The following is a 26,296-nucleotide window of genomic DNA, read 5'->3' on the forward strand; positions in this document are numbered from 1 at the left end:
ATGCTCTTATAGAGTTTGGCAGGATTTTAGGGCAGGAAACAAACTGGGCTGTACATTTGATAGGCAGAGGCTCAGAAATTATCACTTTCCCCATGTATTTTGAAAACATCTGGGTAGACCAAAAAAAAGCCCTCAACCTTGGGAAAAGGTGTTGCAATTTATTTTCCCATTAGAGATCTGCTCTAGAGACTTCAATGTTTTTAACAAAAGGGATGGATCTGTGTGTTTGCAGTTAGTAAATGGCTCACACTGCTCCAGCCTGTCTATAGCAGGGATTGCCAGCCCAGCCAATCACATGCTGAAAAAGCGTCACCCTCTAGAGGCCAGAATGAGACTGTCATGATCAGTGTCATTGAGGCCCATTCAGATTCCTGGCAAGTTCAGTTCAGAATCAAGTACAGACTGAGGAAGAAATGAAGCAAGAGGACATGGGTGAGTGGCACCCACACTGTCAGTGACATGCCCAGCACAGTGCCCTTCTGACTCCTCCTACAGACTTTCTTCTCACATTGGCATCAGTGAGCAAAGGAGCAGCTGACAGGCAAGGGCCTGACACTGTACTGAGGACCCGGAAACTGGAACCAACGTGGACAGCTGTTTTTTGAGCTAAGGGCTAGAAGGAGAGAAAAAGTGGAGGTTTTCACAGGTGTCAGCAAGAGAAAGGCCAAGATACAATCACGTGGCCACGGAGGGAAACAGGAAAGGGGAGCAGAAACAGTGTAGGGAAAATGCCTCTCAGCTTCTAGGGCCTGGAGCCGGACTATGAAACCAGCCACCGCCTAAAAGCACTTTCTACGGAGGACTGGTTAAAATGCATAGGGCATGCCCACGAGGCGGAATACAAAGCAGCCCCTTAAAAAATAGGCCACTCCTGCATGTTGGCTGGCAACGACCTCTAAGACACATTTAAGGAAAAAGTAGTGGAAAATATGTTCTGTATGATGGCATTCTTGTGAATTTGTTAAGGACGCACATGCACACACACACACACATAAAGTTCTGAAAAGATGCGCAGAAAAACCAACAAGGAGGCTCCCAGTGTGGGCACTTGCACGCCATGGTTCCCCAGTTCAGAAGGTCCTTCCTCAGATCCTCTCCTCACTTCCTCACTCAATTATCAGATGCCTGGCCACCACGTTTAAAATCGCAATCCCCACCCCCAGAGTTCCTCTTCCTCTTTGCTGGTTTATTTTCCTCCAAAACACCTGTCACCTTCTGCCACGTCATATGCTTTAGTTTTACTCATTTGTTTGTTTTGTTTTCTCTCACTCTGCTATAACGTAAGCTCCAGGACCGGTAACAGTTGCCTTTGACTCATGGTGACCCTGAGACAGGGACAGAAGTCTGGACAGCCTCAAGGCCAGAATACCAGGCCCATTGATCTGGGACTCTATCCGGTGAGTGATGTCACAAGACAACACACACGTGCAGCCCGTGATGCACAAAGTCTTACGTAGCCCTCTCTCAAGTTGTTTTTCAGGACCCCACTATGAGGGTAGCACCCCACATAGCTCTCTCAAGTTGTTTTTCAGGACCCCACTATGGGGGTGGCGTCCTGCATATCCCTCTTGTAAGTTGTTTTTCAGGACCCCACCATAGGGGGTGGTGTTACAAGACAACCCACATTCTGGACTCTGACGCGTGAAGTTCCACATATCTTCCCTACAAGCTGCTTTCCAAAGAGGAACAGAATCAGCCAATCCCCGGGACATGCTCAGTGAGAATGGGTGAGACCTGAGTCTTGTCAATTGGCCACAGAGACTGCGCAGCGCTGACGTGACATTGTCCATACAGACTCCACCTTGGACTCCAGGTGCGCACGCAGCTAATTTCTTAACCCCTCTATTTCTCAGAAAGACTGGAGGCTAGCGTAGTCGGAAGCCCCTCTCCGTCCCTGGCTCGCGAGCCTTTTTTTTTCTTGTTTCTTCTCTGTCACTAATAAACCTTTGTTCATGTGGAATTTCGGAGCCTCTCCTGGTCATTCTTGGTCAGTAGGAGGCAAGCACCTAAACAGGACTTGGTCCCGAGCTGGAAAGCCTTGTCCTGCAACAACCCCACGTGTGTCCATAGAGTTTTCATTGGCCGATTTTTCAGAATTAGATCACCAGACCTTTCTTCTGAGGCATCTCTGATACAACTCAAACCTCCAATCTCTTGGCTAGCAGCCAAGTGCATTAACTGCACCACCCAGGGGCTCTAAGTTCCACAAATGGAGGAACTTTTTTGCCAATTTTTCTCACTGCTGTATCCCTAGCACCTGCTCAATAAACCCAAACCAAACTCATTGCTGTCAAGTAGATTCTGACTCATAGTGACCCTATAGGACAGAGTAGAACTGCCCCAGGGGGTTCCCAAGGAGCGGCTGGTGGGTTTGAACTGCCCTATGTTGGTTGTTCCCTGAAGTAAGACAAGGCCCAGAAGTTACTGTAAATTACCCAGACAATGAGGACTGAGGTGAAGCTGTGCTCTGAACACAGCCTCCAGTAGGCTTCTCTCCAGAGCTGGGGCCATGGCTTCAAGGGCATCTGCCCTCTGTTGGCACTTTGTGCTTAAAGGCTCTCACTGTCTGGAATGAGCTTGGAGCAAGACTAACCGGGAGTCCAGCTACTCATAGACTTTGAGGGAAAGATGGTCCTCCTCCTTCTAGAAAGGTCATCTGCGTCAACCCATGTAGGGTTTGGCAGAATCCCAGAGAAACTGGGGAGGAAGAACACCTGCCTAGCAGGTCAGACCAGCTTAATCTGTTGAAGGGGTGTTGGTTGTCTCAGAACCAGGTTAAGCGACAGGCTATATGGGTGGCCGCCTAGGGCACTAGGCTTAATGCAGCACCAAATTCAATATATGTCAAAAAATTAATTTGACTAAAATATTATCAAAACAGGCTAAATATAAAATACTGTTGATGTGTGCCATGGAGTTGATCCCAACTCACATAGCAACCCTATAGGACAGAGTAAAACTGCCCCATAGTGTTTCCATGATCTTCATGGCGGCAGTCTGCCCTGTCTTCCTCCCAGAGCAGCTGAAGTGTTCAAACCACCCACCTTTTGGTTAGTAGCTGAGCACGTAACCACTGCACCACCAGGGCTCCTTAAGTTTATAGAGATGTTCCCAAACTATGCACTGTGGAGCATTGGCATAAATAGGGTGTGTGGAATCCCGCTGTAGAAAATACTCTCGTCTCTAAGAAACTCATTACTGTTTTAATCTCACTCAAAAAGTTCATCACTTTACCAGGAGGACACCAGGCAATTTAGCAGGTATGCATCACAAGCGAGGTCCTGTGAAGGGCCCTGAAGGAACCTGGACAGAAGCGAGGGCATCACTGACTGCTGTGCCAGTTGGGTGGCGGAAGCTATCAGGAAGCGTGCATTGACAAGGGGCCACGTGTATTTTTATAACATTATTTTCTTCAACTTGTCAGTTTGTTACTTAAATAAAGTAAACAAATAAGTAAACTTTTTTTCTGGAGCTGTTATATTAAAGGGCACCACTGCTGCCCTCTGCCCAGGGCAGGAAAATATCTTCGTCTGGCCCTGCCTGGTCTAAAATGGTCTCCTGCCCATGACCCACTTCATTCAGCCTCAACCAGGCCACCAAAAAGATGCAACCAATGCTGAGCAACAGCCCAATCCAGGAGGTTTAGGAGAGGGGGAAGTGCATTCTTATCGTCGTATTTTGCTGAAAACAATTTTGAATTGTGCCTTCAAAAGTGGAGAACGCCAGGGCTTGGGCATTCTATTTGGAGAGTCTTGTTAATGCAGACAGCTCCAAACACCAATTGTATCTAGGACGCAACTATTTATTTTTATTTTTTTGCCTTATTTCAAATTTTAAAAAACAGGACTGTGAGAGACATTTTTGGAATAAAACATTTATCATCATGTGGACCAATATATAACGGCTGGGCTAACTGTAAATATTAACGGAATTTTTTTTTCTACTTCTCTGTTCCTAACTACGAATTAGTTACCTTCTGAAGATGCCACTATACTTAGATGGGAAAGTTCTTTGGTGCAATTTCATGCTTGGTTTGTGTCCTCCTCAATTCAATTTATCCAGTGTTTTGTGTTCTCTTTTAGACGCTTTAGCTCTTTAATGTGTAGTGTAAAAAGAGGCATCCCTCATCCCAGATGGTCAGACTTGTGACTATTTCAAGCAACGAGAAGTCAGCCCAGGACATCAGTGAAAAAAAGGCAAACATAGCACTGCACCATGAAGCCCTGCCCTTATTAACTCTTATTTAACAGAGAGTCTTAACAAGTATCTTTAATTAATTTCTAAGTCTAAAACAGATTGGAAGGAGAGTGATGCAAAGAATTAGATGTCAGAGTCAGGCGACAGCAATGATTCGGAGATATAATAGATGATGATAAGAAAGAGTACACACAACTATAGATAGTGAAGAGTTCATAATGAAGATCAATCATCAAGACAATAACTGTGACTAAAGGATAGAAAGCTTCCTAAGATATTTTAGAAAATTTCTACCTGAAAAGCTTTTAAAGAAACCAGTGCCTGAAGGAGAAAGGTGTGGTTATCTGGATTATTCTCTTCAAAGGACCCAACTCTTACCTCTTAAAGCAACACGGAAGTTACTACATAGATATGGAATATATATGTGTATGTTATATATTCCATATATATAGTAGATGTCAGATACCAGTGATTGAATACGAGGATAGCGTCCAACAAACTTTTCCTTTATCCCTGCATTTATTCATTTATTCAGTAAATAGGCATTGAGCACTTATTAAGTGATAGGCACAGTACTAGCTCCTGGTGAGCTGGACAGACTTGATTCTGCCCTTGTGGACCCTTCTTACACTCTATTTCATTACATTTTAGGTAAGTCCTCGAAAAACAAACACCCTGGGAGCAAACAGTCTGAGGGTGGTGGGGTGGCACCTCCACTGGGGTGTTTAAGCTCAGATCTGAAGAGTCAGTATCACTTAAGTGAGTGAGGGTCTTGGGGTGGGGAGGCACTCCACGTAGAGGGAACAGCAAGTGGGAAGGCTGGGGGTGAGGTGAGGGAAAAGCCCTGCGCTAGAGGAGCTGAAGAAGGCCTCTGTGGCTGGCATGAAGAGGGCGAGAGTCAGGAGGGGAACCTGGCTGAGACCTACCAAAAAAAAAAGCCAAACCAAACTCATTGCCCTCGAGTTAATCCCAACTCATAGCAACCCAAAGGACAGAGTAGAACTGCCCTATAGGGTTTCCAAGGAGCGCCTGGTGGATTTGAACTGCTGACCTGTTGATTAGCAGCCGTAGCTCTTAACCACTATGCCACCAGGGTTTCCAAGCTGATGTGGTTAATCATTATTCTAAGGGCTATGGCAACCCACTGCAGAGTGACATTCTAAGGTGTTTGAAAGATCACTTTAATGTCAGTGTGGAGAACAGATCAGGAAGAGAGTCAAAGTGGTTAAATTAAAGGAAGGCAAGGTAGGAGACTACTGAAGTCCTCCAGGGGAGAGGTGATGGTAGTGGGGGTTAGGATGAAGAGGACTAGCTGGAGTCACAAAAACATTTAAGCGGTAAAAACGGACAAGATTTGAAAATGGACCAAATATGGAAGGTGAGGAAGAAGAAGGAGCCATGGATGACTGTCAGGTTTCTGGTGTGGGCAGGTGGGTGTGCAGTGGTGCTACCAGCCACTAGATGGAGTACATGAAAGAGGAGCAGGGGTTTTTGGGGTGGGGGCAGGGTTATTGATGGACACAGTCTTGGACCTGCCAAGTTGGGAGTTCTTGTGGAACATTCAAATGGATGTGTCAACTAAGAAGGTGTATATATGTGTCTGGAGTCCAGAGACCAGGTCTGGGCATACAGCTTAAGGTTCAAGTCCAAACATCTGCTGATTGTAGCTCGTAGAAAACTAGGAGGACAACAGATTTCTATTTCCAAACTCATCTCTGGGCAAGAATCAAAAGTTCCCGGGGGAAAAGTGCTTTTGATAAGTTTGGTTTCAGAGAGTTAAACCACTTATACTTCCAAAGTCATAGGATGAAACAAGGAAAATGGGTTCCATGTCATAAAGCTCAAAAAAAAAAAAAACCCAAGCATTTAATTTAATAGTGTACAGTGGCTGTAATTTAAGACAGGGCTACACCAGCATCATACAACACACAGGTGTTGTCACAGTGAAATACATTCTACCAAAAGTTCACAGTCACATTCTAGGGATGACTTTCAAGGTAACCGAAGTCTGAACAGATCTTTGCAGGATATGAAACTGTTTAAAGCTGTTGTGATATAGACATGGGCATGAACTGGTTAGGAGCCCTGGTGGCGCAGTGGGTAAGCGCTTGGCTGCTAATTAAAAGGTCAAGGGTTCAAACCCACCAGCCACTTAGCAGGAGAAAGACCTGGTGATATGCTCCTGAAAAGATTACAGCCTTGGAAATGCTATGGGGCAGTTCTACTCTGTCCTATAGGGTCACTAGGAGCTGGAATCAACTTGATGGCAACAGGTCTAGTTTTGGGGGTTTTGTCTGTTTTTGTTTTTTTTATGAACTGGTTAAGAAATGTGGTACCTGAAGTCTTAGAAAGGTACTTGAGGAGAGGTTCAAAGCATGAGATTCTGAGTCTGGACATTGGTTCTCCCACCATGACCTTGGAGAAGGTCCTCACCTCTCTGAGCTCAGTGACCTCTTCTGTAAAATGGACTGCTGGTAGGAATAAATGAGACACTGCAGATCATGTGCTTGACACACACAGAGTAAGCACTAAGGAAGCATTCACTGACTTGATGACGATGATGACAATGATGACATGGAACTGTTCACAAAAGGGCTATAAACATATCACCAAAAAGGTCAGATGGTTCTAGGGTAAGTTGGGATGTGCTAAATAGCCACATTATTATTGGTTTTACTAATTATATCTTACATGTGTATAGAACATAATAACTTTCCATATACTTTATTCATTTAATCTTCACTATAATCTTTTTTTTTTTCTATAATCTTTCAAAGTAGGTAGGCCAAATAGCTATTATACCCATTTTACAGGTGAGGAAATTTGGCTAACTTTGTAACTTGGTCATTTAACCAAAGCCACTCAGCTGACAAGTGGCAGGGCTATAACTCATAACCAAGTGTTTTAACTTTAATTTCTATATCCCTTCGCTGGTTAAGGATCCCAGAACAAACAAACAACAAAGCTGAGGGACTGTTTGGAGTAGTTTGCTTTAGGAGAAACATCTACAGAAGGTTTCCTCGGGGCCAAATAGAAGGTGAAAAATGGATGAAGTTTCTTGCCATCTTAAAAGCAAGGAAAGAAATAGGGGAGATGTCATTGTGTTCAGGTACTGGGTGAAACCTGGACAAATTTTCAAGTAAGCAAACCAATACTTCTCTGTTGCCTGCCAATTTGAGCTGTGTTTCTATCACTTGTAGCCAAAAGAATCCTGACTAAGATATCCAATAACATTGGACAACTGACTCTTTTTTAACAAGAGCCATACATCCTACCTCTTTGACTGTGCTCATGCTATTTCCACCAACTAGAATTCCCTTTCTCTCCTGTTGAACTCCTATTCATCCTTCAAAGCCCCCTCAAATCTGCTGAATAAGGCTTTTCCTGATTCCACTATTACCATCACTTCTCTTTTTGATCCTCAAGCACTTTATCTGCACTTTCCTCATGGAACTTCATGCTCTGGGGTACCTGTCACTCTTCCCTTTGATGTCCCTTATAGCTCCCTATACAATATCTTACACATCATAGACATGCAATGGCTAATTACTTTCACGACCTTGTGTAATCTAGAATATTAACTCATTTTTCAGAAGATGGCCACTACTGACACTCAGCCATTTAAAATGTTAATATTACGTGACAAAACAAAACAGTAGTCAAACCTTGGCTTTACTTCTCCATGCACATGAGATGAACATGTAGTATCAGACATTTCCCAGTATCCACTACAGCTGGTCATCCTGGATGTCACTTTGGGGATAGCAGAACATAATCTCCCTAAAAGAGTAAAATAAAAAGTGAAAAATCCATCACGTTTAGTATTAAGCACATAGATTTTATTTTGCACATAGATCAACTCGATAACTCTGCGCTAATGGAAGGCATCTCACTCAGCTTCCCAAATCTTGTAAGAACATTATAAAACCAAAAAAAGAAAAAAAAAAAAAAAAACCCAAACCCACTGCCATCGAGTTGATTGCAAATCATAACAACCCTATAGGACAGAGTAGAACTGCCCCATAGAGTTTCAGAGGAGCGCCTGGTGGATTTGAACTGCCGACATTTTGGCTAGCAGCTGTAGCTCTTAACCACTACACATACTTAATACTGTGTAACTTTTACCATTTTAGATAGATATCAACTGTTTCTCAAAATAACCTTGGAATGTTATATTTTATTATCATGTGTAATAAATCATGTATCCTAGTTCCAAAAAAACAAATAGAATGAATTTACGTAAGACATTTTTTGCATAAAGAGCTAGGAAGATGCTTTAAATTCATAATCTGGGTTTGTCCTATAAAACGAACATGAATTAATCATTTTCTATCTACACAGCACTCAGATTGGAGAGGCAGAATCTATTTTCTCATACTTGGTTATTAAAATGTATTTTAGATGAAAGGCATGAAATGCTTCTTTCCATACAAACTTCTAGGTAACTAAATGAATAGAATCATATCACACTCATGGAAAAAGCAAGCACCTGAGAGCTTTATATTCAACCAGGAGAATATCATCACTTTTATCTTTCAGAATAACTATTATCTAAGATTACTTTTCATTAGCTAATGGCTTTTGGACTGCCAAAATAAAACTAATTTGTATATTACAGTTTACATGGTACCCTCATAATTATCCCCATTTTGTATTTATGGATAATGAAGCTAAGAGTTGATAGAGCAAGCACGTGATGAAGCCAGAAGCCTGTGTCTCATCCCCAGTGGCCATGTGACATGGCCCAATAAGTTTGCTGCTCAGGAGACTTCCTCCCCTCCACCCCCACTTTGGTGTCATACCATAGCTGCCTTGAGGTTTCCAAAAGCTTATCTCTTGAGGAGCTGCCTCTTCACCACAGCCTTGTCCTTCAGGACAGATTCTTTCCTCACCATCCACAGCTTCATGGCTCTCACTCCCTTCCCTCCATTCCTTGGTCTCCCTGTCCAGTTTGACCCCTTTCCACCTTCCTTTCCCTTCTGGAGATGTGGTAATCCACTCTGATTCAGACAGTCTAGGTCCCTGGGAAGGCAAAGAAGAGTTCTCATCTTTTGAGGGGAGGCCCCTGATCTTGTTCAACACATGCAAGCAATAGAAGTATGTCTCCAGGACACTGGCCCCTGGCTCTGGCTTACGTGGTGTGTCGCCACCCCAGGAGGGGTTGCCTCCCACTTCCTGGAGCAAAGATCCCTTCAAAGCATGGTGGGAAATGTCTCTGAAAATGGGGTGACATAAAGGTGGTGTCTCTTCCTTCTGCTCATGAATTGTCTCCCCAGTGGTCCCTTGGGGTGTTTGTACCGATCTGCTCTCCATCCCAGGTGGTGGTGATTGGCTGCAGCACATGCTGCTGCTACAAGTGCCAGGTGTGTCTGCAGCGGGTTCACAGAAGACATCGGAGTCCCAACGTACATAAGACGAAACATTTTCCAAGGGGTCCTCTAACAGACTCAGTGACAGGCTGGCAATTTGAGGAGCCAAATGACTTTCATAATGAACTGGATCAAATTGCCTTTGAATTTTTATAGCAGAGCTCAGCATAATAATGTTCTGACTACCTCTTGGCACTTGGTCCATGACAGTGTCCCCCACTCTCAATGGGATGGCAAGTTTCCACTCTTTCCTATGGTTATTATCAGTATGGGGGGACCCCAAAGTGAACCCCACATTGTCTGATTCCTTTCCCTTTCCTTTGGAGCTGGCACAGGGAGACATAAATTGGCTCCCAGGTAGGTTCTGGATGGGGTCTATAGTGGGGCCTTCATCTCTGGAGCCATCAGCCTTGAACTTGGCTCTGGTGACCTTGGGTGTCCCCACAGGTCCTGCTCCTTTGAACTTTTTCCTGAAGTCGGCCTCTAGGTATGGCTCTCCAGAGGAGGAAACACCACTTTCTAATACTGTGGTTCGAGACATCTGTGCGCTATCATTAGTGAAAGCTAAGGCAGTCCCCCAAAACTCTTTACACTTTCTCCATGGAGCACCCCTTGTAGGTGTCCCCTTACTTTCCCTGGGTTCATCTAAAGGTTCCTCATCAGAACTATCTACCAGTGGGGTCCAAAAATAACCATTTCTGGGTGGGCTCTGTCCAGCTTCCCCTAAATCCTTACTTTCTTCGTAAGCATGTCTGAGTTGTGACGGAATCCCCAGCCCCTCAGGAAACATCTCTTCTCCACTTGAGCTCTGAATACATTTATTTCCTGTTCTGTCCTTTTGTCGAGCAGACTCTATCTGCTTTAAGCTATCAGTAGCTCTTCCCTCCTTCACGTTCCTAACTGCAGTTTCTTGCCACCCACAAAACTGATTGCCAGGAAAACCCATCTCCTGAAAGGAACCTGAAAACTCTGGAGACAGGCCCATTTCTGACAAGTTACTTTGGGGACTTGGAGAGAAGCTGCGAGTGTCTGCTCGTGTACTGGACTGGTCTTTCCAGAGCAGGGGTGGAGAAACAAATAACCTCAGAGGCGCATTGTTCTTACTTCCTAGATCTTGCGAACTTTGGTAAAGGTTAGGCCGGAAGTGTCCTAGAGAACTCGCGGGACTCGTTGGCCCATGCTTTTCCGGAGGGTTGGATAGGAACTTGTGAGCCCAGTCGATAACATGCCGCAGTTTTTGTGTCTCAGGGACCAGTGCATCAGCCAACATATGGAGATCCAGTTCGGCCAGGTGGCTTTTTCTCCAGTGCTCCTCCTGAGTCCTCTGGTCCAGGGGTCGTATTGCTTCAGTAGCGTTCACTTTGGACGCTGGATGGAGCAGAGAACTCTTTCCACTTGCTGAACAACTGGGTAATTTCTGAGGGCATCTTAGCCCAAAGTTCTCATTTTCCAAGGGGCTCACTTTGGTGTCTTGGGAAGCTGTCAACACTGGTTGGCTGCCATATCTGGATGAATCATCCTTGATGATCCCAATGCTTTCATAGTAAGCCACACGCTTGGCTCGTAAGTGCTTCAGGTCACGGGTTCGAGGTGTGTCTACCTCATTCCATGGAGAAGGCACAGTCAGTGTGGGGGGTAAGGGATCCATCTGCAAATAAAAGGAGACATTAAGAAAAACACCCCATCTATGATTCTTCTATCCACAATGTGGGTCTATTCTGTCCACTAACATCCTAAAACCCAACAAACATTTTGATAAGTACTTGAGGGCATGTTTGTAACCAAAAGAGCAAGGCAACTAGTGTATTAAGGGAAAACGTCACCATCACAATTTTATCATTCAGTCAAGTATGGATCTCAGTCACTGAAAAGGAAAGGTTAACTTTGTCTTTCACAGGGAATATTTGCCAGTATTATAAAATATATAATATAAAATATATTCTTATGTAATATATCCTTATGTAACTTGCATAAAGTATAAGATGACTTTTAAATAAGTGTAGCCTGGTTTATTTCAAGATTTTTCTACTGTACAATTTTTTTTAACCAAGTGCATAAGTTAGTTTTATTTTTTATAAATGGCATAAGAATTAAAAAAGAACAAAGGAAGAAAGCTTAAAAGGGGAGGAGGAAAAAAGACAAGACAGGAAAGGAAAATTTATTCGGATCCAACAATCTCATACCTTTTTTTACATACCTTGTCAGAATCCAGGCAAGGATAGTAAGCAACCGTACAATGAAGATGGAGAAAAGGCTCCAGAACTGGTAAGAAAGCAACAAAGGGACCTCAGGGGCCACCTGCCAACCTAACATGCTTCTCACCAAAACTGGATCCCTGGTAAACCCATGCTGGAAGAAAGAAAGAGAAGAAGGGAGGGAGAGAGGATCAAAGCCCTGTATCTCTAATGTAAACCAGGTTTGTAAAACAAAATGCCCCTTCTTTCCCCACATAATTCACCCAAGTCTCCTCTGAGGTGCCTCTATAAATTTAAAAATTACTGATATAAAAAAAATACCCTTCCATGCGTAGAGTTCCTCAGTATATCTTTGCCATACATGGTGTTGTTACTATTATTAAGTGCCATACTGTCGTTTCCAACTCATAGCAACAGTATGTACAACAGAACGAAACACTGCCCAGTCCTGAGCCATCCTCACAATCATCGTTATGCTTGAGCCCACTGTTGCAGCCACTGTGTAAATCCATCTCATTAAGCGTTTTTCTCTTCCTTGCTGACCCTCTATTTTACCAAGCACGATGGCCTTCTCCAGGGACTGGTCCTTCTTGATAACATGTCAAAAATATGTGAGACAAAGTCTGGCCATCCTAGCCTCTAATGAGCATTCTGGCTGTACTTCTTCCAAGACAGGTTTGTTCATTCTTCTGGGAGTCCATGGTATATTCGATATTCTTCTCCAACGCTGTAATTCAAAGGCATCAATTCTTCTTCAGTCCTCCTTATTCATAATTCAGCTTTCACATGCATGAGGCAATTGACAACACCATGGCTTGGATCAGGTGCACCTCAGTCCTTAAAGTGACATCTTTGCTTTTTAACACTTTAAAAAGATCTTTTGCAGCTGATTTGCCCAGTGGAATGTGTCCTTTGAATTTTTAGCTGCTGCTTCCATGGACGTTGGTTGTGGATCCAAGTAAAATAAAATCCTTGACAGCTTCAATCTTTCCGTTTATCATGATGTTGCTTACTGGTCCAATTGTGAGGATTTTTGTTTTCTTTATGTTGAGGTGTAATCCATACTGAAGGTGGTCTTTGATCTCCATCAGTAAGTGCTTCAAGTCCTCTTCACTTTCAGCAGACAAGGTTGTGTCATCTGCGTAACACAGGTTATTAGAGTCTCCCTCCAATCTTGATGCTCCATTCTTCTTTATATAGTCCACCTTCTCAGATTATTTGTTCAACATACAGATTGAACAAGTGTAGTGAAAGGATACAACCCTGATGCACACCTTTCCTGACTTTAAACCATGCAGTATCCCCTTGTTCTGTTCAAATGACTGCCTCTTGGTCTAACTACAGGGCCCTCATGAACACAATTAAGTGTTCTGGAATTTCCATTCGTTGCAATGTTATCCATAATTTATTATGATCCACACAGTTGAATGCCTTTGCATAGTCAGTAAAACATAGGTAAACATCCTTCTGGTATTCTCTGCTTTCCGCCATGATCCATCTGAGATCAGGAATGATATCCCTGGTTCCACGTCCTCTTCTGAAACCGGCCTGAATTTCTGGCAGTTCCCAGTCGATGTACTGCTGCAGCTGCTTTTGAATGATCTTCAGCAAAATTTTATTCGTGTGTAATATTAATGATATTATTCAATAATTTCCACGTTCTTTTGGATCATCTTTCTTCAGAATGGGTCCAGATATGGATCTCTTCCAGTCAGTTGGCCAGGTAGCTGTCTTCCAAATTTCTTGTCATAGACAAGTGAGCATTTCCAGGACTGCATCCGTTTGTTGAGACATCTCAGTTTGTATTCCGTCAGTTCCTGGAGCCTTGTTTTTAGCCAATGCTTTCAGTGCAGCTTGGACCTCTTCCTTCACTACCATCAGTTGTTGATCATATGCTACCTCCTGAAATGATTGAATGTTGACCAATTCTTTTTGGTGCAGCAACTCTGTGTATTCCTTCCATCTTTTTTTTTTTTTTTTTGATGTTCCCTGTGTCATTTAGTATTTCCCCCGCGGAATCCTTCAATATTGCAACTCAAGCCTTTAATTTTTCCTTCAGTTCTCTCAGCTTGAGAAATGCCAAGCATGTTCTTCCTTTTTGATTTTCTATCTCCAGGTCTTTGCACATTTCATTATAATACTTTACTTTGTCTTCTCAAGCCACCCTTTGAAATCTTCTGTTCAGCTCTTTTACTTCATCATTTCTTCCTTTCCCTTACCTACTTTTCTTTCAAGAGCAAGTTTCACAGTCTCTTCTGACATCCATTTTGGTCTTTTCTTCCTTTCCTGTCTGTTTAATGACCTCTCGCTTTTTTCACATGTGATGTCCTGATGTCATTCCACATCTCACCGGGTCTTCGGTCATTAGTGTTCAATGCATCAAATCTATTCTTGAGATGGTCTCTAAATTCAGGTGGGATACACTCAAGGTCATACTTTGGCTCTTGTGGACTTGATCTCATTTTCTTCAACTTCAATTTGAACTACACATGAGCAATTGATGGTCTGTTCCACAGTCGGCCCCGGCCTTGTTCTGACTGATGATATTGAGATTTTCCATCATCTCTTTCTCCAGATGTCATCGATTTTACCCCTGTGCATTCCATTTGGTGAGATCCACATGTATACTCACTGTTTAAATTGTTGAAAAATGGTATTTTCAATGAAGAAGTCATTGGTCTTGCAAAATTCTATCATGCAATCTCCAGCGTCATTTCTATCATCAAGGCCATATTTTCCAACTACCAATCCTTCTTCTTTGTTTCCAACTTTTGCATTCCAACCACCAGTAATTATCAATGCATCTTGATTCCATGTTTGATCAATTTCAAACTGCAAAAGTTGGTAAGAATTTCTCCTTCTTTGGCCTCAGGGGTTGGTGCGTAAATGTGAATAATAGTCATATTAACTGCTCTTCCTTGTAAGCGTATGGATATTATCCTATCACTGGCAGTGTTGTACCTCAGGACAGACCTTGAAATGTTCTTTTCGCCCGCGAACACAACACCATTTCTCTTCAGTTTGTCATTCCCAGCATAGTAGACCATATGATTGTCCAATTCAAAATGGTCAATACCAGTCCATTTCAGCTCTCTTAATGCCTAGGATATTGATGTTTATGTGTTCCATTTCATTTCTTATGATTTCCAATTTCCTAAATTCATAGTTCATACACTCCACATTCCAATTATTAATGGATGCTTGCAGCCGTTTCTTCTTATTTTGAGTCATGCCACATCAGCAAATGTAGGTCCCAAAAGCTTTATTCTATCCATGTCATTAAGGTTGACTCTACTTTGAGGAGGCAGGTCTTCCCCAATCGTATTTTCAGTGCCTTCCAACCCGAGGGGCTCACCTTCCAGCACCATATCAGACAACGTTCCACTGCTATTCATAAGGTTTTCACTGGCTAATTTTTTTCAGAAGTAGACTGCAAGGTCCTTATTCCTAGTCTTGGTCTGGAAGCTTGGCTGAAACCTGTCCACCATGGGTGACCCTGCTGGCATTTGAATACCAATGGCATAATTTCCAGCATCACAGCAACACGTAAGCTCCGACAGTATGACAAACTGAAAGGCACGTAGAGGCCATACATGTTCTCCCCTGGAAAATTTCTAAATGAATGAATGCAATAATGACTGATGTCAATAACCTGAAAGTGTACAGCCGTTTTCACTCAATCTTGCCTTTGATCTTCCTAGCGACCCCAAGAGGGTTTCAGATGTGCCCTGAAGTTCTAAGGGGTTTGTCCAGACACAGAATTCCTACATGGCAAGCCAAGACCGGAAGTCAGATTTTCTGGTCCCAAATCCAAGGCTCTTGCTACCACTCCATTGTGAATCACACATACTAAGATGTATCTTGTGGACTCTCCCAGGGGGCTCAGTGGTTAAGGACTGGGTCAGGACTGCCCTTGCACCAGGGTGCCGTGAAAACCAGGACATTTCGAAGTGGCTCTTTAAATGATTTTGTTTTTTTTTTTTAATCACCGTCTGGTTTGTTGTTTGTTTTGCTTTGTGTTTTATGATCAAGGACTGTGTGAAACAAACATCTCTGAGTTTCTCACTGCCCCTGTCCCCAGACCTGGCGTGATTCTAAATTGGGGTAAGAATGTCTGTCCCAAATATCATTTGATATTTTTTTTAAGTGCCTATTTGGCCTCATCAAAATGGTCTCAATTTCAAGCAGGTTATTTCAAAACTTTTGGTATCTACTCCATGCTCTGGTCTAGAACCAAGTTTCTTAATTCAGTCGGCATTTACTGAGGATCTATTATGTGTTCCACACAAGAGGAACAAATGCATAGAGCTTAAAAGCTTAGAGTCTAGAGCTGGGAGAGGTAAGCAAACAGATGCCAGTTGTATGGCTACTTTGTAGGACATGCAGCTGAGTCTGGTTTGGCCCCACACAGTCAATACATTGAACTTGGCCCCTTATTTTTTTTTCTACAAGAAATCTAAATACACTGCACATTCATAATTTTATATTAGCCTCTCTGAAGATTTCCTAGAAATGGTAAACTGCATAACCCACCAGGTACAACTTCATAAACCTCTATTCAACATGTCTTCCTGTGAAGTATCTCTGATTCCAATCAACGAGGGTTTCTCCTTACCTCTCCACCTTTCTCCCATGCAGGACCCCACCCCAACTTCCCACACCTTGCTTATGTAGGGAAATCAGGCTCTGTTCCAACTCTTTCAAGGTCACACAGAAGAACTGGCCAAGCAGAGGGTTGAAGACCCTGGAGGTAGGTAGTGAGTTACAATTACTGCAAGCAGTTGAAGAATCTTAATGTGAACTCAGAGTCTCTAGGTGGTGCAAACAGGTAACACGCTTGGCTGATAACTGAAAGGTTAGAGGTTCAAGTCCACACAGAGACACCTCAGAAGAAATACCTGGAGATCTACTTCCAAAAAATCAGCCATTGAAAAACAAAGAATATGGAGTACAGTTCTACTCTGATACACACGGGATAGCCATGAGTCGGAATCAACAGCAACTGGTTAATGTGAGTTTAGAACTGTCTGAATAATAAATAACACTGCAATTCATAAAATACATATTCATATAAAACTTGAAGAAGCAATCTGACGTGTATTTTCTCAGTCAGTGGCTGTGATGGTTAAGGTTGTGTGTCAACTTGGCTGAGCCATGATTCTCAGTGGTTTGGCAGTTAGTTGTATGATGTTGTGATCACTTCCATGGTGAGATTTGATATTATGTGATCACACCCACGATGGGATCTGCTGTGAGCAGCTAATCAGTTGAAAGGGAGCTTCCTTTAGCATATGGCCTGCACTGAATATAAGTGGATAGTCTGGCAAGGCTTGGGGGCTTTTTGCTCACGCTGGATCCTGCAGCTAGCTCCTGTTCTTCCAACCTCTGGTTCTTGGGACTTGAGTTAGCAGCTTACCTGTGGTCTCACCTGCCGGTCTTGGGATTCATCGATCTTTGCAGCCTGTGAGCAAGAGCCCTGCTCTCTAACCTGCCCATCTTGGGTTCACCAGCCTCTGCAGCTACGAGAATCAGGAGAAGCTTCTATTTTGAAGCACAGACTTGGAACATTCCAGCTTCTATAACCTCGTTAGCCATTTCCTTGATATATATATATATATGCTTTTCTGGTTTTGCTTCTCTAGAGAACCCAGCCTACCTAAGACAGTAGGTATTAAAAGTACTGTCAGTGTGGTTTTGCAAAAGATTTTTCAGGTTGAAACCAGGACCTTATATTCAAAAGGTCAAGTTCCATTGACCTAGACTCAGCCACTACTCTCCCCCTCCTTAAACCCCTGAAAAGTTGTTCTGCTTAGTGTCCCCAGGGTGCATTCCACTCTCTGCCCAATAAAAAATCAATGTCATGAATAATATATCCCTAGATGTTACTAAATGATACTAAATTTTAACACTATACTACATAATACTGATACCAATAATACCAAATAGACACTTTCTCTTAAACATGCATTTATACACCTGGACAAATAATTTCTGGAGACACCATGTCTGTCCCTGAAGCAATAAATACTTGCATTACGGAATTTTCCAGGGAAATGAGACCCATCCATTTCAAAAAGCAAGGGAGTGATTATAAATAACAAATATTTTTTAGCCTAGTGGCTTTTAGACTGTGTTCTGCAGAGCTTCAGGTTTGCAAGATGGTTCAGGAACCATGGCAAGGAGGGTTTGGGAGAGACTGGGCGGATAGCAGGATTCAAACTCCTCATACATTTCAGTCCTGTTTTCCTGGGACTGAGGGATTTCCCTGACACGGGACTGCCAATGCTAAAACTGGACTGTCCCAGGCAAACAGGGGTAGTTGGTCACTTTAAGTACAAAAATCTTTTTTCCCCTGAGAGTAAACTGCTGACCTGATACTCCAGTATCTCTGACTACATTTTTACAAATTTCCTGCAAAGAAGAGCATTCTCCTTCATAACTTACAATACAAACAGCACGATCAGGAAATTAACTTTGATATATCATGACCATCTAATCCTCAGACCCCAATCAAATTTCTCCAGTATATGCTCTATAAATAACTGATCTACCACCATGAAGTCAGCCAGCATGGAAAGGTGAACATGATTCCATGGGGATAGTGAACTGGTTGTTCTCAATAACAACTGAAACTCCCAAAGAGCCAGCTTTTCACACTCCAGCCAAGTTGAAACATAAGAGATTCTCCCTCCCTCAGTGCCCAGCTTCTGTCCATTCTCTTTTGAAGCCAAGAACATTGCATTCTAGACTGGTCCCAACAGCCTCAGCTGCATGGGAGTGACTCATCAAGGAGAGATCTACTGGGACTGCAAAAAGTATTCTGAAGGGCATTTATGGTCTCAACTTTCTACTCATTTCTAATTACACTGCACTTTGCCTTGTCTTGACCTTATTTTTTGTCACACTGCAGATTAGAGTGTCATTAGGGCCACAATGGAAAAAGATGGCTTCACTCACATCTGGGCCAACCGTGTTGGTCACTTGCTAGAGAGGGACACACAGGCCCAGGGAAGAGTGGGACCACAGCTATACCCACAGGCAGTAAGTGGACAAGTTATGATGGAACCCGTGACTTTCAATTCCAAGCCCAGTGCTTTTTCCACAGTTTTCTGACTGTAAACAATGCCATCATGAAGACACACCCATTTTTAGGAAGTTGCATACCAACGACCACAGAAATCTGGAAACCAGTAACTTAAATAGGAAAAACAAACCCTTGGAATATGCAGATGACACGACCTTGCTTGCTGAAAGTGAAGAGGACTTGAAGCACTTACTAATGAAGATCAAAGACCACAGCCTTCAGTATGGATTGCACCTCAACATAAAGAAAACAAAAATCCTCAAAACTGGACCAATGAGCAACATCATGATAAATGGAGAAAAGATTGAAGTTGTCAAGGATTTCATTTTACTTGGATCCACAATCAACACCCATGGAAGCAGCAGTCAAGAAATCAAAAGGCACACTGCATTGGGTAAATCTGCTGCAAAGGACCTCTTTAAAGTTTTGCAGAGCAAAGACGTCACATTGAAGACTAAGGTGCACCTGACCAAGCTGTGGTATTTCCAATCGCATCATATGCATGTGAAAGCTGGACAATGAATAAGGAAGACCAAAGAAGAATTGATGCCTTTGAATTGTGGTGTTGGTGAAGAATATTGAATATACCATGTACTGTCAAAAGAACGAACAAATCTGTCTTAGAAGAAATACAACCAGAATGGTCCTTAGAAGCAAGGATGACAAGACTTCATTTCACTTACTTTGGACATGTTGTCAGGAGGGATCAGTCCCTGGAGAAGGACATCATGCTTGGCAGAGTACAGGGTCAGCGAAAAAGAGGAAGACCCTCAACGAGGTGGATTAACACAGTGGCTGCAACAATGAGCTCAAGCATAACAAAGATTGTAAAGATGGCTCAGGGCCGGGCAGTGTTTCGTTCTGTTGTGCACAGGGTCGCTATGAGTCGGAACCGACTCGACAGCAACTAAAACAACATATATATATATATATATATATATACACATATATATATATTTGTTGTTGTTGTTGTTTTTAGGTGCCATCAAGTAAGTTCTGATGCATAGCGACTCCATGTACAACAGAAGGAAACACTGCCCGGTCCTGCACCATCCTCACAATTGATGTTATGCTTGAGCTTATTGTTGCAGCCACTGTGTCAATCCATCTCGTTGAGGATCTTCCTCTTTTTCACTGACGCTTTACTTTATCAAGCATGATGTCCTTCTCCAGGGACTGGTCCCTCCTGACAACATGTCCAAAGTAAGTGAAATGAAGTCTTGTCATCCTCGCTTCTAAGGAACATACTGTCTGTACTCTTCTAAGTCAGATTTGTTTGTTCTTCTGGCAGTCCATGGTATATTCAATATTCTTTGCCAACACTGTAATTTAAAGGCATCAATTCTTCTCTGGTCTTCTTTATTCATTTTACAGCTTTTGCATGCTACATGTGTATATATATATATATATATATATATATATATAAAAATCATGATCTAGTAGGGTCTCTTGGCAACTGTGTAACAATTGCTAACAGGTTCTGATTTAAAAACAGAAGCACAGAGAGGTTAAGTAACTTGCTTAAGATCACACACCTCATAGGTGGGACAGCCAGAATTCCAGCCCGAGCTGACTGGTTTGAGACTTTGTGTTCTTAGCTCTGGGGTATACTGCCTCTCATGTTTAATTATTTAGCCGGCTCTGCATTGAAATAACTAATGCATAGTTCAAACCATGTTTTCAGATCTCAGATTGACAGGCAATTAATTCAAACACAAACAGACCAGCCTGCCCATGGAAAAGAAACATATGACACTAACAGGGGGAAAAAAAAAAAAAAACCTTTAAAGTTATTTAACAGCATGGTGCAGAGCTGGCAGTGTCAGTACACATAGAGAAACAGATGTTTGCTTAATAAGCCTCTATCTTATTCTTGTCAAATGCCAAGATTTCTTCATGGAGCTCAGTCCTTAATTGTTTCAACAGCTCTTCCTTGCATTTCACTGACAACCTGGAAGATGGAAGCCTCACCTCCCACCCCTCCATAGGCTGCAGTCTGCATGTGCCACCTACAGGCATAAACCAGCTGCTGGTCCCCTCCAGAGCGTCCGAGGAAATTGCTCAACCAACTGTCCTCCCAAAGCCTCCAGTAGACAGAGCAGAAATGGTGGCAGGGGCAAGGGGTGGTTTGTACAAAAAGTAGTGGCAATGAGAGGGGAAGTAGGGGAAGGAAAATGGCAACTAAATGGTAAAAAAGAAACCAAATCCATAGCTGTCAAGTCAACACTGACTTACGGTGACCCCATGTCTTACAGAGCAGAACTGCTCCATAGCATTTTCTTCACTGTAATCTTTACAGAAGCAGATTGCCAGGCCTTTCTTCCAAGGTGCCACAGGGTGGGTCCGAACAACAAACCTTTAGGATAGCAGCCAATTGCAAACTGCTTGCACCACCGGGGAAAACAGATATGTAAAGGAGGCACGACTGGACACAGAGGTTGTTTTTTACCTAAAATCCAAACCACATGTACTCTGGTAAGTGACAAAATGTAAAAGGCATTCTTCTTCTAGGAAGATAAACCAGGAAACATAGCACAGGCTTAAAAAGAAACACTGCTTTAGTCCCCCATAATACAACAGACTCTACTGTTCTGTTTCTTATGTTTACATAATACCTTCTTAGTTTAAAAGGGAAAACAACACAAAGCTAGCCTAAGAGGGAAGTAACTGATAAAACGCTCCTGGTTTCCCCAGCTCTTAACGTAATGCGGAGTCCCTGGGTGGTGCAAATGATTAATGTGCCTGGCTGCTAGCCCAAAGGGTGGCAGTTCAAGGTCACCCGGAGGTGCCTCAGAAGAAAGGCCTAGTGATCTACTTCCAAAAAATCGGCCACTGAAAATCCTGTGGAGCTGAGTTCCACTTTGATATGCATGAGGTCACCATGAGTCCGAATCGACTCCATGGCAACAGGTTTCATTTTTAACTTAATATAGAATTTTCAGGATTCCCAAAGTTAGGACCAAGCTAAAAGAAAAACTCCCTCTAAATGAGTAATTCTCCCCAGCCTTGATGCTCTGTTATTTTTCACATGATTTCTTCCCCTCTTTATGCCTGACATACGGCAGGATCTCATCACACTCTTCTTGACTGGCGGAAGAATAATGCACCTACAATCAAATTTTCACTTTAAAAAAAAAAATTCTCCCTTCTTTTTGGCCACATCACCCCAGATGTTCCGGCAGGCAGCATGACGTGTGGAAAGAGTGTGGATTTTGGAGGCAGGCAAACAGTCCTGGATTTAAATCCCAGCTCCAGCACAAACTTGCCGTGTGTCTTTAAGCAAATGACTTAACCTCAGTTCCTCATTCATAAAATAAAAATGAAGTGGGACCGACACTATTTTCCCATCGCACAATGCAGTCACGAATAGGGATAAAACACCTTAGATGTCTGGCCCAGAAAAGGTCATTATAAATGTTGGTTTTGTTCCTTTCTCCTCTTAATTTATATGGCAGGTGCAAAATTTCTCAAGCACTCAATGTCTTTGCTCTTTATTCATTCATCAAACTTTCTGAGAGACTATTCTGTGCCAGATACAGAACTTAATAAAACAGTCAAACAGATGTGATCGTTTCTATCCCTTTGGAACCACAGGCAAGAGGCAGAGACAGCAATTAAAGAGTTCACTGCTAAATGAGTGAACAAATTCAGTTACATCATGAGGACTGGAGATTAAAACTCCATGCAGGCAAAAGGAAATCAAGTTAAATTCAGAGTACTGAATGTGAGCTTGGAAGCTAGACTCTGGTGGGTTTGATTCTGGAATCTACTATTGGACAAGTTTCTGAAATTCTCTGTGTCTCCCTTTCCTCTACTGTCGAATACAAAAAGTAGAAATAGCGTTCAGCGTTTGTTTTGCACTAAGTGGTTAAAGAGGCAGTGCATAACCCCCACAGCAAGGGTGACATTGCCAAGCTCCTTTCCTGGGAACTACACTCATTATCTCAGCATCAAGCTACCATAGCTTTGAACTGTGTCTGTGAGCATCTGTGCTTTATCTGGATTTGTTTGGTGTGTCCTAGCAAGAACCATCCAAAGGTATCAGAAAACCCTAAAAGAGTTCCTAAGGGTTTTATGTGTTACTTGGTATGATTTGGTAGGTTATTTTCTGAGTCTGGGAACACTCAAAAATTCTTCCCATATAAATGCATGATAATTGCGTCTTTCCTTAACCTTGGGCTTAGGGAAGGTTTCGTAGGAAAACTCTACTTTCAGACGGGGGAGAACCTAAAACAGCAGTTCCCCTGTGCAATGTAAAGGCCACGCCCCCTCCCCCCAGCAATCCCCACGTCTCATCTTCATCAGCCAGCTTCCTTGGATGTCTAGGTTCTCATTGAGACACTGGCCAGCCTGAGCACCAAACTGATCCCATGAAGCACCCCTGAATCAGAGGCCATCCAGAGGTCCTCGAAGTCCTCGAAGTCCTCCAAGTCCTCCAAGTCCTCAAAGTCCATCATTTCATTCCAAAAGTTAAAGCTGAAAGACCCCTGGGGGTAGCGACCCGACCAGCTGAAACATGCTTTTGGGGGGTAAAGCCAGCTAAAGCTCTTTTGGGGGTAAAGTCCGGGCTAAGGATTGACAAGCGGAAAAACCAGCACCTCCAGAAGGTGTGTCCCTGTCGAAGGAAAGTTGATTAGAATAGACACTAGGGTCCCTGAGCTTCATGCTCACCCCAAGGTGTCTCTGAGAGCAAGCACAGCCACCTGAGAACCCAACCTGCCATCTGGGATCGGTTGAGGCAGCTGCCCTTGGAGAGACAGTCAAGAAGGAGACAGGAAATCTACGGTCTGGGAACCACCTCAGCGTAGCGGGTGACTGCGCACAAATAAGCCACATACCTGAGCCTCCCCTTTCACCACCGCCACCGCGCCGAGGTAAACTGCTAAGGCAGGTAGATCTCATGAATTTTCCAGCCAGAGGGTCAGTCAGCCAGTCTGCCCTAAACCTTTGAATCTGAAGTTAAAAGGTTAGGTATAAGTATTGGAAATACATGTCACATATATTCCCTTCCCCTTAAAAGCTTAAACCCTTAAAGCCTAATTTTAATAAGAATGCGCACAAAAGAACTCAAATCGATAAGTAAAATAATCATGAAATTTATTTTTTTAGCTCAGCCTGCCTGTCCTGGATGGGAATGCCCCCTTCTAAGCTGAGCGGAGGGCGCCAGGGGCAGAGCAGTGGAAACTTACCTGGGCCGAAGGACGCCTGCTGAACTCAGCGCGGCCCTGGTCGCCATGGAAACCGGGGCGGTGGCGGGGGCGGATCCGCGTCCACTGGGAGGTGTCAGTCGGTGGCTGCCTGGAGACGCCCGCGGCGGGGGGCTTCGCGAATGCTGCTGAAACAGAGCGACTTTCTGGGTTCCTGTGACTCTCTAGAGCTAGACCCCTGCTGGGGACTCAGCAAAGGGAAAGAGAAAGTTACTTCCCAATCCGTTATCTCCAAATTTGTCAGATGGTCAGAATCACCTGGCACGCTGATTAGACACCCCGAGGTTCCCACTCTTGGCCTGTTAAATCAAAATTTCCCCCGTCCAGGTTCCGGGAGTCTTTATAGGGTCGGGCTGGGTGGTGCAAACGGTTAGCAACGCACTCGACGATAACCGAAAGGTTGGCGGAGGAGCCTGGGAAGAAAGGCCTGGCAATGTGCCCCCTAAAAATCAGCCCTTTTACAGTGCAGAACTGCGCTCTGGCACGTATGGGGTCCTCACGGGTCTGAGTCGATAGACAGGAACTGGTGTTGGTGGTGGGTATAGGATTGGAAGGTTGGGAGACACTGGATTTGCCTATTCTTTTTTTCTTACACACCCCTAACCTGGCAATAGTGAAAGAATTCACACCCCGCACCCTAGTTTCCTCTCTAGTGGAGCCTTGGCGCTGGAAATACCGAGACCAGCCTTCAATTCCTTGAAGAAAAGCATCGGCTTCGGAAGCGTGTCTGCTCTTTGCAGGCTCGCCACTGGAGGGCAGCCTCGTTCTTCTCGCCTACTCATTCCCCAAAGCAGTGGCCCACGGTGTCTATAGGAGTTAATTCTGGCTGAAGCCTAGTTAATAGAAGCATGTCTAGAAAATGGAGCTTGAGTGCAGAGAAAGATAACCCCTTAAGAGGAATGGGCCAGTGGCACAGCTTGGAGTTTTAAAAGTAAGAAGCTCTTAACTCCAATTCCGTGTTTACACTTTGGATTCAGAAGAACAAAAAAATCCAATTATAAAGCAATCATGTTCCGTTGAACATAATACACGTGGGTTAGACGACAGATTTCTTACCCTGCTTCACCTTATCCTTTATTGGGCAAATTATGCAGGCTTCCGTGGAATAGGGTGGGACCTCAGAATTGATGCAGACAACCCTCAGCCCAGCTGGACTTGAAAGCTGGGTCTGGACCCTGGGGAGCCACAACAAGCCTTATGGCTCCATCTTCAAGAGGTGGCATGGTGGTGAAATGGGAGAGGGACTGCTTCTGTGCTAATGAGGAGGACTATGATATAATCCTCCCTGACTGTAAAAAGGGAGCCCTCATGGCACAGTGGTTAAAGCACTTGGCTGCTAACAGAAAGGCTGGCGGTTCCAGCCTTGGAAACCCCATGGGGCAGTTCCACTCTATTCCATAAGTCACTATGAGTTGGAATCAACTGTATGGCAGTGAGCTTGGTTTTGGCTTGACTGTAAAAATGGAAGCTGTAATACTTGCACAACCTCCCTTAGAGTTTTTTTGGGGAGGCTCAGCTCAATGGAGTGAGATAATTTATGGGTCGCGAAAAAAATAATAATTTTTTTTTTTTAATACCCTGGTGGCATAGTGGTCAAGTGCTATGGCTGCTAACCAACAGGTCAGCAGTTCGAATCCTCCAGGCACTCCTTGGAAACTCTATGAGGCAATTCTACTCTATCCTATAGGGTCGCTATGAGTCGGAATCGACTCCACGGCAGTGCGTTTGGTTTGGTTAATACCTTATATGGAGCTCTGGTGTCGCAGTAGTTAAAAGCATGGCTGCTAACCAAGAGGTTGTCTGTTCGAATCTACCAGCTGCTCCTTGGAAACCTTATGGGGGCGGTTCTACTCTGTCCTATAGGGTTGCTATGAGTTGGAATCGACTCAGTGGCAGTGAGTTTGGTTTTGATTTTGGTTAGTGCCTTATCTGGATTCTTTGAGTGATGCAAATGATTAACATGCTCAGCTGCTAACTGAAAAGCTGGAGATTCAAGTCCACCCAGAGGTGCCTTGGAAGAAAGGTCTGGTAATCTGCTTCTGAAAATCCAGCCATTGAAAACCCCCTGGAGCACAGTTCTACCCTGACACGCATAGGGTTGTGATGGCAGCTGGTTCAGTACCTTGTGCGTTTATCATGCCTTTTTAGTATAATCTGTTTATAGGTCTTCTGTGTTATTACCTGCATGGCACATAATAAATAAGAGTGGCTGGTCCTATGTTAGCCTAGAATGTACTTCTTCCT

General features: G+C 43.6%; 1 protein-coding gene across 4 annotated transcripts in view; it reads right to left on the reverse strand.

Moving 5' to 3' along the window:
- The window catches only part of LOC126083303 (uncharacterized), a 128,289-nt gene extending 104,211 nt beyond the window's left edge, over positions 1 to 24,078 (reverse strand). For 2 of the 4 annotated variants that reach the window (XM_049896884.1, XM_049896887.1), the window contains exons 1-4: positions 24,035 to 24,078; positions 23,684 to 23,798; positions 9,000 to 11,214; positions 7,863 to 7,977 (exon numbers count right to left, since the gene is read on the reverse strand). In XM_049896884.1, coding sequence (XP_049752841.1) covers positions 7,863 to 7,977; positions 9,000 to 11,214 — 2,330 coding nt within the window. In that variant the 5' untranslated portion in view covers positions 23,684 to 23,798; positions 24,035 to 24,078. Of the gene's footprint in view, positions 1 to 7,862; positions 7,978 to 8,999; positions 11,215 to 11,749; positions 11,916 to 23,683; positions 23,799 to 24,034 lie in introns of all 4 variants that reach the window. The other 2 variants (XM_049896886.1, XM_049896885.1) reach the window with 2 other exon arrangements.
- Positions 24,079 to 26,296: the final 2,218 nt, after the last annotated feature.

This window comes from Elephas maximus, chromosome 9 (assembly GCF_024166365.1).
Source record: "Elephas maximus indicus isolate mEleMax1 chromosome 9, mEleMax1 primary haplotype, whole genome shotgun sequence".
NCBI lineage: Eukaryota > Metazoa > Chordata > Mammalia > Proboscidea > Elephantidae > Elephas > Elephas maximus.